The sequence below is a fragment of the Carettochelys insculpta genome, chromosome 15 (genome assembly GCF_033958435.1).
Source record: "Carettochelys insculpta isolate YL-2023 chromosome 15, ASM3395843v1, whole genome shotgun sequence".
Taxonomy (NCBI): Eukaryota; Metazoa; Chordata; order Testudines; family Carettochelyidae; genus Carettochelys; species Carettochelys insculpta.
In genome coordinates this window covers 5,677,409-5,689,804 of record NC_134151.1, presented here as the reverse complement: position 1 = coordinate 5,689,804, position 12,396 = coordinate 5,677,409, and the positions used below count along the sequence as shown (strand labels likewise).

Sequence of the window (12,396 nt, the reverse complement as noted above, 5' to 3'; positions counted from 1 at the left end):
TAAAAATAATACTTTCAATATGCCGGTTTTATTTATCTACATTCTGTCATGATATACTTTGATATAAGTTTTTAATTTTGCTTCAGCTTTCAGCTGCTCTAGCAGTTACTGTACAGGGTCAATGCTGAGGTTAGCCACAGTAGCACAAAACAATTTCCTGTTCTCAGAGCCTAGGTAACATTTGGATGAGGATTAAATTTTACCACATTTTCTAGTAGCCAGAGACAATTATTTCTAATGAGCTTTAAATTGTTTCTAGAACATGCATTTCAATACCTAGTGTTGTAATCCATTCAGTCCTAGCAACTTAATAAAATAACATTTCTTTTTAAATTTTTGGTTAAATTATTCCTTGCTGTAGAAGTAGTATTAGATTTTTTTAATCTATTGCTCAGTTTAAAAATTGATTGCTTTTAAGTTCTGGTGTTATTTTCCTATTCCCTTCTTTTGTGGCTTTGTATTGGCATTCACAATGACACCTGTTGGTGGAGAGTGCTAAAATGTACTCATAGACACTCATAAATTCCAACATCCAGTGTTTGCCTATTCTGAAAACTTGAGACACTCAAGTTTTGAACACCTTCACCTCAACCATATTGGTTACATTGCCTGGAAGTTTTTTTTCACACCTTTCCTTGCTGGTGCAACTTGTGGAAAGTACCTTCCCCTTTTTCTTCTTTTCACTATAATAATCTAGTTTTACATTACGCAGTGTTGTTGTAGCTATGTTGATTCCAGACTATTAAAGAAGCTGGACCTGAAGAAGACCTTTGGGTGGCTCAAAACCTCTCTCTCTTTCTCTATCCAACAGAGTTAGTCCACTAAAAGGTGTTAACTCGCTCACCTTGTCTCTTCAATTTTACGAAAGTATCAAAGAGATTCATTTGCCTTATTTTCCATTGAATAGAAATTGATCAAGAAAATTAGATTGTCACAATTCACTGATGTGGTATCCTGACATGTCTTGCTTTATTGAATGTTAATAACCATTTAGCTGCATGCATGTGCTCCCTCTGTCTGCTGCACCGACTCTGCACAGGTAGCTGTTCACAGCAAACCTCAAGGGAACCCCCAGTGTTTACAGCATCAGGTAGGGTGCAAAGACACCCAGCCTGGTTTATTGTCAAATCGAACAGGGTCTCTTAGCTCCCCAGGTCAAATATCTACAGTTCTCCTAGTGCAGGGGTCTCTTTAAGGAGTTCTTTGTGGTTCCCAAAGCGATAATTGCAAGCTTAAAAAATGATTATTTTCAGTAAATGGTGAACATCTAAAAGCCCAAATATGAGCAGTTCATATGTAAACAGCAAACTATACGTGATCTCAAAACATTGGATAACTCTCCCTAGTGTCTCCCAGAGACAGAAGGTTCCGGAGTGAAAGTCGGGAAGACAGTGGTAAAAACACACCCATCAGTGTGAGGAAACAGAATATGTAAAAAGTTTGTAAATGTCCTTCAGTAAACATGTATCGTACTACAAATCACTGTGTGTGCGCTGTTCTTAACATAGGGTTTTAAAAAGTATGGTTTGACATTATTTATTAAGGATCGTCTCATATTCACATCCATTGCAGCTCTTGAATTACTGAGTTTTTTACAAGTGGAAAAAATGCCTCTTCTAGCTATTTTGTTTGCCGACCCCTGTTCTAGTACATGAGTGCCTCCTGACAATGGATTCCGATTAGTCAGTGGTGGGACTTTCTTCGGCCCCCTATGCTGGACATAGGAAGCTCCTTTTAGGTACATCTTTATACATGAATACTAACAAATTATGCATTACTCTTGATGTATTAGAGAGCTGTCACCGATGTACTTGGGTGCCGCCCATTACCTTATACATTTTAGTTTGATCAAAGCATCCCTATCCATCATGCTGTCATCCTGACCCTATCCTTAGGATGGATCAGTACATTTCTCTTATCTACAGGGAGTGTGCTGGTGTGGGGATGTTCTGGTACTATCCTGGAATGTGTTTATGTGACTTGTGCCCCAGTGCCTCTTAGGCGTGTTTCTGCAATATCAGCCCTCTTGTTGGCAGATTCTGTGAGCAGGGCCTGCCTCTTGCTCACAGCTCAACTTTGCTTCATGTTAGCAAACTTTTGACTACTGTTGCCTAGACTTCAGGCCTCACACCAGGCTTATCATACATGTGCTTGTGTTTCAGGCCCTCTTCTTGCCACAATTAGTATGTGAAATGCTGCCATGTCTGTGTCTGGTACAGTAAACCCTCGACATACAAGTTACACACAACTTGAAACTGCTCTGCAGCCCCTTCTCCCTGCCTTCTCCTAGCTGCACGGTTGTCAACCTGGCAGCCACACCACTCAGTGAAAGCAGGGGAAAGGCTTTTACCTCACCTAGCTGTCCTTTCTCTTGCCTTCCCCCAGTGGAATAGCTGTCACCCTGACAGCTGTACCTCTAGGGAAAGGCAGGGAGAAGCAGCCAGGGAAACTGACCAGCCCTGGTGAGCTGTTCAGTTTCCTGGATCCCCAGGCAGAGGGTAGATGGGAACCAAGTGGCAGCCTGGTTCCCATCTCTCCCGCAACTTGTGTGAAAATTCAAGTTATGCAAGGGTTACAGGAATGCAACCCCCACATAACTAGCTGGTGTACTGTATTTGCAATGTGCCAAACCACCAGTATGATAGATTGTGTTGTTTTATTATCAATTTTATTACTGCAATCCAGATTTTTGAGGGTTTAACTTCTGTGGGTACAACATAGCACATATATTTTCACATCATCATTAGAATTAGGGATTTCATCCAACCTCTTGTTTGATTTAGATACCCAATCACAGGTGCTGATCATGTACTTATAACTGGAGTGATAGCACTTGCATCCAGAATTAATTGTGGGAACAAAATTAATTCAAGTACAATATTTACAGATCCAAAAATTGCATCAGGAGAACAGAAGGCTGGGTGAAACACCTCTTGCAATCAAGCCTTGTTTTTATATTAAATGATAGTAAGCACAGTTCTTTGTATTGGGGTTTATGTATTTATTTGTCAAGGGAGCAAAAGACCAGTATCAGAAAATCAGTGTTAAGGTTATGTTTCACTGTTTAGTAGCTATACTATTACAAGAGCATGGTCCAGTGTTGCAGGTGCTTGTGCCAAAATAAGAGCGCTTTATTCCAAATTAGCTTCGTCCACATATATAGTCATATTCCAAAGTAAAAGTATTCACTCCTGGAGTTAATCAGTATTAGATATTTGGGACCACGTTTGCTGGGTGTAATGCTCTGCCCCACTCTAGTGGTGTCTAAACCACCTAAAGTTGATGAATCTGCTATAGCCTTGGCTAAGATCCATATGGTTTTAGCTCATGCAGAAGAGGTCCCAGATTCAACCTTGCCTGCCAACAACAGAGATCTGTCAGTGTTACATAGACAAGCCATAAGTGTGCCTGTGTCTCCTTTAATAGGAATAATACCTCCCTTCTCACAAATGTCAATATTTACAGTTCTATACTATTTTTACTGTAGAAATACTGACATCTGAGTGGTTCACATCTGTGGATTGGTAAAATAGTTGGTTTTGTAACAGACGTATCTGTGGTGTGAGTAGTATGTTTAACGTGTATGTATATAAACAGCCATCCCAAGGGGCCCCCGTGATAGTGGATCAAAACCAGACTAACTTACAATATGAAAAAACTGTCAGTAAAGGCCCAGATCTGCAATCAGATCTACCATGTGAAACCATGCTGAAGCTCTGTGGCTGAACCTGGGTTGAAAGATCTCTGGCAACTGAAGAGCTTGGCCTATGCTGATAACTAAGAATACATAGGATTTTTTTTACACTCTTTAATTACTCAACAGCTTTTCAAATATATTTATACTATGTGTGTAACATGTTGCAATTGTTTTTAATATTAATTACAAAAGCAAGATCCTAACTAGGTAGGCAATACTAAAAATAAAGACAAAAATTGATAAAAGAGTGAAATGAAAATGTTAAGTGACAAAGCTATCTAGGTTTGCCAGTGTTTATGTCAGTTTCTTTCTCTTTTTTTCTGAACAGGTAATCAGATCCTATCCCTTGGGACGCTGTCAAAAGATCAGGTTTATCCACTGAAACTCAAGGGCATTTCCATCTGCTATTCTGCACTCAAATCTGCCTTATGTGGAAATTATGTCAGCTTTGGCGTCTTCAAGTTGTATGGGGACAACCATTTTGACAATGTACTCCAGGCCTTTGTCAAAATGCTGCTTTCAGTATCCCACAGTGACTTGCTTGTAAGCAATTACTCACCTTGGGAGTCTTTGTGTGAAATATGAAATAATACCACCACAGGCTTCAAATTGTTTTAATGAGACAGCAGGATCTTGAACTGCTCAAATACTGCAAATTTTTTCAGTCCAGTTGTTTTAGTATATTTATAGTCCCATCCATACACATCTGTGTACAATTGAATTGTTTTATCAAAATGCAACATTTCCAAATGTTCACATGTCTGGAAAAGAGAGAAGCCAGTTCTGCCTTTTTTTTTTAAAATGTCTGAGCAAATCCAGTGCCTTTACTGGGGTTTCCCAGATATATTATCAAGCAGTATTTGGTCCTATATGATCAGTCATGGTAGGATTGATATGAATTTATATAACATTTGTAGAGTACTTTCAATAAGATAACATTAAAATTTTAACCAAACTTTGGGATATTCTGGTCTCATATAAATGGAGTTCTCACTTCTCAAAGACAATAGATTGCATGATCAGCCTTTGGTTGGATCATAGAGCTTTCTTCAGAATGTTTTCATTCGTAGCTCCTGTTTTCTTTGTTAAAGGATGAATCAGATAGTTAGAGGTGTTAAATACTTTTTATTTAGCCCTTTTGAAAATTACCCCCGTTCAAATACTGGTATAATAGCTACATGATCATGAATGCCCATGCAGCCAGGACTGACGGTCATACCCCAAAAAACCATTCTAAAGCCTTGATCCTGCAAATGGATCTAGACAGACTGATAGATAGATAGATATGCCCACACAGAACCTACTTAAAGTCATTGGGCTCAGGAGTCTGCCCATGCTGGTCAAACTGGAGGATCACCGCACAAAACAGTAATCTCTGATTCATACAGCCAACCTGGGGTTAATCTCAAAACGTCTTCAGTGTAGCAGGAGACAGCACTAGCCACTGAATTGTCAAACTGGTCCCAAAATACTTGATCTGATAAACACTTTATACCAGTTTTACTGAGCTGTGAATGGGATGTGGCATAAACAGGTTAATATGGTTTTGTTACCCAGAGATTTTTATAAACAAAAGCTGAGTTTATGTATTTGTACAGCAATCTATAATCATAGAAGTCCATGATAGATTGATTATATTTGTAGTAAAGTTTTAATGTTATTGGGTCTTATTACATCATCACTCTATGTATGTTATAAGCCTGTTACTGTTTCTCTTAGCTTTGCATTTTAATGATATATTTTTAGTAGTCCATAATATTTCTTAATTTGTATCAATGTTTGTTCTTCTTTTTCAGCAATATCGAAAACTAAGTCAGTCTTACTACCCACTCTTGGAATGTCTCGCGCAGGATCATATGAGTTTCATTACCAGTTTAGAACCTCATGTGCTAATGTACATTCTTACCTCAATATCTGAAGGACTTACTGCACTGGGTAAGTGTTACTTAAGAGGTAGCTAAAATAGGAATGTGGGGAATATGTAGTCAGAAGGTTGAGATTTGAAAAATGAGCCACTCAGAACCGAGTCACTCTCACTTAAGCTCCTACAATATGTAGCCCATTAGCATGTTCATTTGCAATTGAACACATTGTTTTCCAGAGACCTAGGAGCTACCTCTTTTAGGTGTCTAAATGGGAGCTGAGCAGTTCTGAAAATCCGGCCAGTAGTGTATTGGCTTAATGTTTTCAAATGATCTTTCTACAAGTTAGAAACTTCAAAAATAATAATGATGTGCTCCTATTTGGATTATCATTCAAGAATGTTTACAACAATGAAATATAAAGTGATTGACTTGTCCCATAATCCTCACAGTCGAAGAGGCTAGTGTATGACTCATTTTGCCTTTCATAGATAAAAATTTTTAGCATACGTAACAATAGACTCCCAACTGCTCACTTTTCTTTTATCAGCATGACTAGAAGTAGCTAAGCTAACCTTATCAATGAAAAACTAAGTTTTACATTATAAAAAATACTGATTGGATGTACTTTACAAAGTAAACCATCATCATACTTAGAATTATATTAAAAGTTGCCTGGTTGTAACTGATCTTCATTCATTAGCACTTTTTTAAACAGATTATTGTCCAGAAATTTGATTAATATCAAACTTTGGTTTCAATGTCTTAAATTCATTTGAAATATTAGCAATATAGGGCCTTAAAGAGAGATGCATGTGTTGCAGTTAAATTTTCTAAGTAGCCAAGAAAACAGGACCCTAAAATAATAATCAAGAATGGCTGATTAACTACTCAGTGCAAGATGCTGTATTTGGTGAATAGTGTGTAGGTTTGACATTTGTTTATATAGAGTTTGTGGAGTATATGGAGTTTATTACCTCTAAGGTCAGTCAAGCCCCATTGTAATGAATGAATACCTTAAGCATCACAGAGCGTTCCAGAGGTTTATGAAACAGATTCTTTGTTTCTTAGGAAGAATGTGCTTAGTGGGGAAAGGGATGTTGACTAGATAAGCAGAATTACTGAGTCCTCAGATCATTTTATTACGTACTGACAAAATGCCAAGTAAACTATTTGTTCAAAACCATTCCCTCACCTCTTTTTCGTTTTACTCTTGCCCTATCCCTTCTACAACTACTTTGACTGGACCATGTAGAGGTCTTTTTGCAACTTTGTGGTGCTGAAGCACTCTGTGCCACTAGTGGATGGGCAATAATAGACTCATGGAATACTAGAACTGGAAGGGACCTCAAGAGATCATCAGCAGGACCAAGCACCATCTGTATCATCCCTGTTACATATTTGTCCAACCTATTCTTAAGTATCTTGAATGACTGAGATTCCACAAACACCCTAAGCAATTTTTTCCAGTACTTCCTGAGAAAGTGAGGAAGTTTTTCCTAATGTCCAGCCTACACCTCCCTTGCTGCAATTTAAGCCCATTGCTGCTTATCCTGTTATCAGAGGCTAATACAAATAATTTTTCTCCCACTTCTTTGTAACACCCTTTTAGGTACTTGAAAGCTGCAATCATGTCCCTTCTCACCCCTTCCATTTTCCAAACAAAACAAAACAAACCCAATTCTTTTAATCTTCTCTCAGAAGTCATGTTTTCTAGACCTTTAATCATTTTAGCAGCTCTTCTCTGGGCCCTGTCCAATTCCTCCACATCTTTCCTAAATGTGGTGCACAGAACTGGACAAAGTACTCCAATTGAAGCCAATTGTTGCTGCACATTTGCAATTTCTTGGCAGGTTTTTTGGTTACATTGGACTGCCAACTATTAAAAATGCCAGTTATTTTTGCCCCTTTTGTTCTTGTGTTCCCTAGCGTTTCAAGAGAATATTTAACTCTGCATAAGTATCTAGTGATAAAATATAAACTTTTGATCTGAATGAACATCACTTGCACATTAAAAGGAACTCACTTGTCTTTCTCTGAATTGTCAGTCAGAAACACAGCCTTCTTACAGTCCATGTCAGAGTGGTAAAGCGATTATTTAGCCATGACATCGTGTTTCTTAATAACATCAACGTGTGTCAAAAACTGATTTCTTGATGTAAGATATTGCTTCTGTCACATAAACCAGATAATCAATTCATATATTCAGGTAGTTAAGTTTGCACATCAAAATGAATAATTTGCCTATTCCTACAATGAGATTTCAACAAAAGCTGATCATTCCTCAATAGCAGTGATTAATGGCCACAAGGTAAGTGCCCAAATCCCATTAAATTTTGTTTTGATTTGGGTTCCTAATTCTCTTTGGCTTCTTTGAAAATTCCAGCATATGGAATAATACATTTGACAGTGAAGCAAACAACTGTTTAATTTGTGTTCCTGTTGCAACATAGCCTTCTGCCCTTTGGACAGTTATGATATCAGCTGGATCCTTCTGACAGTGTATTACAACCATGTAGCAGCAGCGTCTTGCAGAATAGCAGTGTTAAGGCTGCAAGCAGGCTGACAGACACAATGTGATTGTAAACCTACAGCTAGAGCTATAGTACAAGACCCAAATGCTGAGCTTCCATGAGCTATGAGAAAATAAAATACATACACAAATATTTCTCTGCGGTTGTGGGGAGAGGGGAGTAATTTCCTGGGATTTAATTTTTTACTGTAGCTCTAGCTGTAGACTAAAGAAGCCCCAAATCTTCATTTCTCTGCACTGTTCATTCTGTCCCTTAGTGGACACTCTGCATGCATCATGATTTCACACTTGATATACACTGTGAAGTAATATTTATTTCTTTGGAATCCCCTGGTTGTAAATCAGCTGTAATGGAAGCCCTCATCTAGGCTTTTATTGCAAGGATAAACACTCCAACAGTTCTTTTCTAAAGTGTTTACCTGGCTTTTTCACAGCTGACTCAGTGGATTGGAACCTTTTAATGTATCCTGCCTGGCATGTTGTCACTAATCTCTATGTGAAGCTTTTCTAATTCTCCTATGATTAATAGTGTAATTATGCCAGTCATTGTGAAAAAGAAAAAAATGTAACATTTTCTATGCCTTGCTTTGTAATTTAGATGTTAAATTGCTTAAATCTGTTTACTTTCCCCATTTACTCGCAAAGGTGCATAATGCTGGTTTTGTGGAGTACACAGTTGATGGACGGGGAAATGCCGCTTAACTCACCTCTGTCTCATTTACCTTTTATCTTAGAAACAAAAAGAAAAATCTCTCAAATTATGGCATGCTCAAAAATGTTAGCCATTTAAAAAATAATGCTCTTTATGTCTATTGGCACCATTCACCAAATGTTAATCTTAAAACCAAAAGGCGTCTTCAGTTGTTTTTGAATGTCAGCCACCTTAAGGTTAATGTAAATAACTAACTGGTTTGAGTACTTGGGTGATCATCTCAGCTTTTCCTGTTTATCCAGGCCTGCCTTCCAAGTTTTCCATGTGATCCTTTCTCTCCCTTTTCCGCCTTTCCGCTCTACCACCAGCCGAGAAATTGTAGCTTTTTCTAAAACTTCTTTGCTCTGTATATATGATTATCTATCTTGCATAAAATTCCATAAGATCCTCTGCCAGCTTCAACACAAGGCTCTGTATGCCCAGTAAAATCAGTTTGGGGGACTTGTATGACCTTTACCTCTATGATATTTTGCAATCAGAAGGAAAAACGAGTGCTGAGAGGCATATTTAATATATTGTTATGGGAAAATATAAATAGCCCTTAACACTTGTATAAAATCCTTATGCGCTAGTGATGGTATAGACCTGTCTGCCATTCTGCTATGATCACTTACTATAGAACATACCATATCTCCTTGCATGGTATCAGCATGTTTAGAGCCACTGCCATTTTATAAACTGATGTTAATGGTTTACTTTGTTTTGTTCAACTGAAAACCAAATGGAGTGGAAACAATGGAGTAGAAGTGTAACAAAGCCATCCCATGGAATTTGTATTTTCAGATACATTATCATTATTGATGTTGCTTCAGCTCATACAGGCAAGCCTTCAAGGTTGACAAGCCGCTGGCTTACATGAGAGGCTGTTTTTAATTAAATAAATAAATAAAAAACAGTGAGAGCCTGGTCGTGCGGTCTTTACTCAAGCAGATCTTTCTGACAGCCAGCACCGGTTGAATTCAATGACTGATGTTAGTGCATTGGGATCAACACTATTGAGCTCACTTCAGCAAGGTATGAAGCACTCCTGGGAAGTTTTGGAGCACTGGGAGTTCCCATTGAAAACATGGTAGATAAAGGAGCACAACATCTGCCAGGAGTTTTTATTACCTTTCAGGATCATGGCACAGGCTCCCTCTCCACCACGAGTGAGAGTGTGATTTCAGCTCACCTCCATATCCTCAGACTAGCTCAGTGAGGGCTAGCCTGAGGTTAAATAGCAGTATCATTGTGGCAGCCACAGCACAGACTAGCTGTGCCAAATGCAAACCCACCTAAAATTGGTGGGTACGCAGTCACACTGTCGCTACCAGTGCTAGCACAGCCATGCTTGCTATTGGTACACTAGCCCAAGGAGAGCTCCAGCAATTAGGAGTCCACAAGTTGGGAATCACACCCCTCACTCACAGTGTAGATGGAACCTTGCGATGTCAGTTGTGGCTGTGAAGTAGTTCCAAAATCCTCACCAGAATGTAACTTGGAAAAATATGTAATACTGGCCTTTAGGTAAAGGAAGGTTAAAAATAACATGATACATCATAAGAGTTAAATTGACACAGAGCAGAGTATTCCAGTGACCAAAGGGATATATTGAAATGAGCACTGCAAGGCTGGCAAGCCTACAAATGAACATAGTTCAAAGAAATCAAGACATGTTTAATTGAATCCTTCTAATCCCTTTCCCTTCCAAAAAAGTATTTTAACAATTTGATTCCTTCTGCAGCTCCCCCCACACACCTATTCTGATAGCCCTTCTGCATAAGCACTAAGCTGTAAGTGGCCTACTCTTGTTCCCACTCAAATCAGTAGGAGCAGGATGCTGGTGAGCTTATTTACATGTGGTGGTTGCAGCTGCAGAGAACGTCAGTTGTGACTGACAACTGTATCAGCAAATGAGGAAGTTAAGCAATTCTGTGTGCAAAGAGATCTTTGGTGCTAAGATCATGAGGATCCAACAGCTCGTTAAAGTGGGAATGTAATTAGAATTGGTAGGGAAACTACAGCTAAGACTAGTGATTGTGGGTTTAAACTGCAGGCAATCTACCTAGAGCCAGGAAAAATGTCAGCTGTCAGACTAAGCAAAAATATGGGAGAGTGCTATTATTTTGTACCAGCCCAGTTAGAAGGAAGTAAAGGAGGCTGTACAGACCAAAAGGAGCCAGCATACTATTCTCAGCACACTAGTGAATGTAAGCAGAATCCCCTTTCACAGTAGCAGCACGGTAGGCAACACCGAGCGACAAAATAACTTACATAAATCAGGTAGACATATTTACTTTCAAATAGGTTTAAGCTTTTAATCTTCCAATGTGTTACTTTACTTTAGAGATACAGTCAGTAAAGTTAGGAGGTTGCTGTTGCTCCTGATTTCAACATATCCTGCTTTGCTGTTACGCCTTTACTTTCCAGAGGAAGTAATAGAATGTTAGTCAGTAACGTCCTTTCTGTGATGTTATCTTCTTTTATTTTTACAAAAAAGGTAATTGCACCACCGTGCTTTATACCAAGTAACAGATACTTTGCTGTAACATTTCATCCTTCCTTTCCCCTATTCCCCTCCTTGCTGCTTGTGATCCTCATTCTCTGTGTTTAGTATCTAACATGCAGTGTGTAAGCTCTGAGGGGCAGGGAAGCACTGCTTAGGTGTCTCCTGGGAAGTATTCGGCACATGTTTGGATACTAGAAAATGATATATAATATTGAGGGTTGGGGAGTGCTACTCGTGCTCCTGTGAATACAGACTTTGATCTGTACACATCTGAGACACTCATCAGCAGCTAAGAGGTGAAAAAAGTTACTTTTAACATGCACAGTGTCTCCTTAAATAGAATTATAATGCTTGGTAACTAGGCTATAAACAAATAATCTTGGCTTCCAAAAATCTGAAGTCTGCTGAATATATAATTTCATATCTGAAAAAGTAAGGTCCCGATTCTGCAATTTACAATATGCAAATGAATCACTGTGCTCACACAGAAGAAGCTCACTGAAGTTTGTAGGACTATGTATGGGCCCAGCAGTCCTCTGTCCGAGGTGAATTACCAGGTTCGTACCATAACCTGCTTACTAAAAAATCTTAAAAGCAAAAGAACAAATAATATGAGTAACTGTATTTAACCTGATATCTAGAATAAGCTTCCAGGTTTGCCTTGTGTGTGATGTTCTGCAAATTATTTGTCATAAGTCGTTTGTTTTCTTATAGAAGCAATTACAAAACTCTTTCTTTTGTTGCTTATGCAGATACAATTGTCTCCTCCAGCTGTTGTGCTAGTTTAGACCACATTGTTACCTACCTCTTCAAGCACATAGCAAGAGAAGGCAAAAAACCACTAAGATGTAGGGAAGTGTCACAGGATGGACAAAGATTACTGCACTTCATGCAACAGAACCCTGAAGTACTACAGCAGGTAAAGTTAAGCACCTTTCAGTTTCCCTGTAGATATTATTAAATTTGTGAACAAAGCTTTTCCCTACTTATTTTCATGATCTTGAAGCAAAGTAGATAATAATAATTCCAGTTATTTACTCCCAGGATTGGTCTCTCTATGATATATCTTCACGCCACTTAATTTCAGAGTTAATTTCATGCCCG

At 38.6% G+C, this 12,396-nt stretch overlaps 1 protein-coding gene across 2 annotated transcripts in view; it reads left to right on the top strand.

The window, feature by feature from the left end:
• The window catches only part of RANBP17 (RAN binding protein 17), a 253,947-nt gene that overhangs the window by 195,363 nt on the left and 46,188 nt on the right, over positions 1-12,396 (top strand). For both annotated transcript variants that reach the window (XM_075009426.1, XM_075009427.1), the window contains 3 exons: positions 4,026-4,240; positions 5,494-5,632; positions 12,045-12,211. In XM_075009426.1, the coding sequence (XP_074865527.1) occupies positions 4,026-4,240; positions 5,494-5,632; positions 12,045-12,211 (521 nt within the window). The remainder of the gene's footprint in view (positions 1-4,025; positions 4,241-5,493; positions 5,633-12,044; positions 12,212-12,396) is intronic.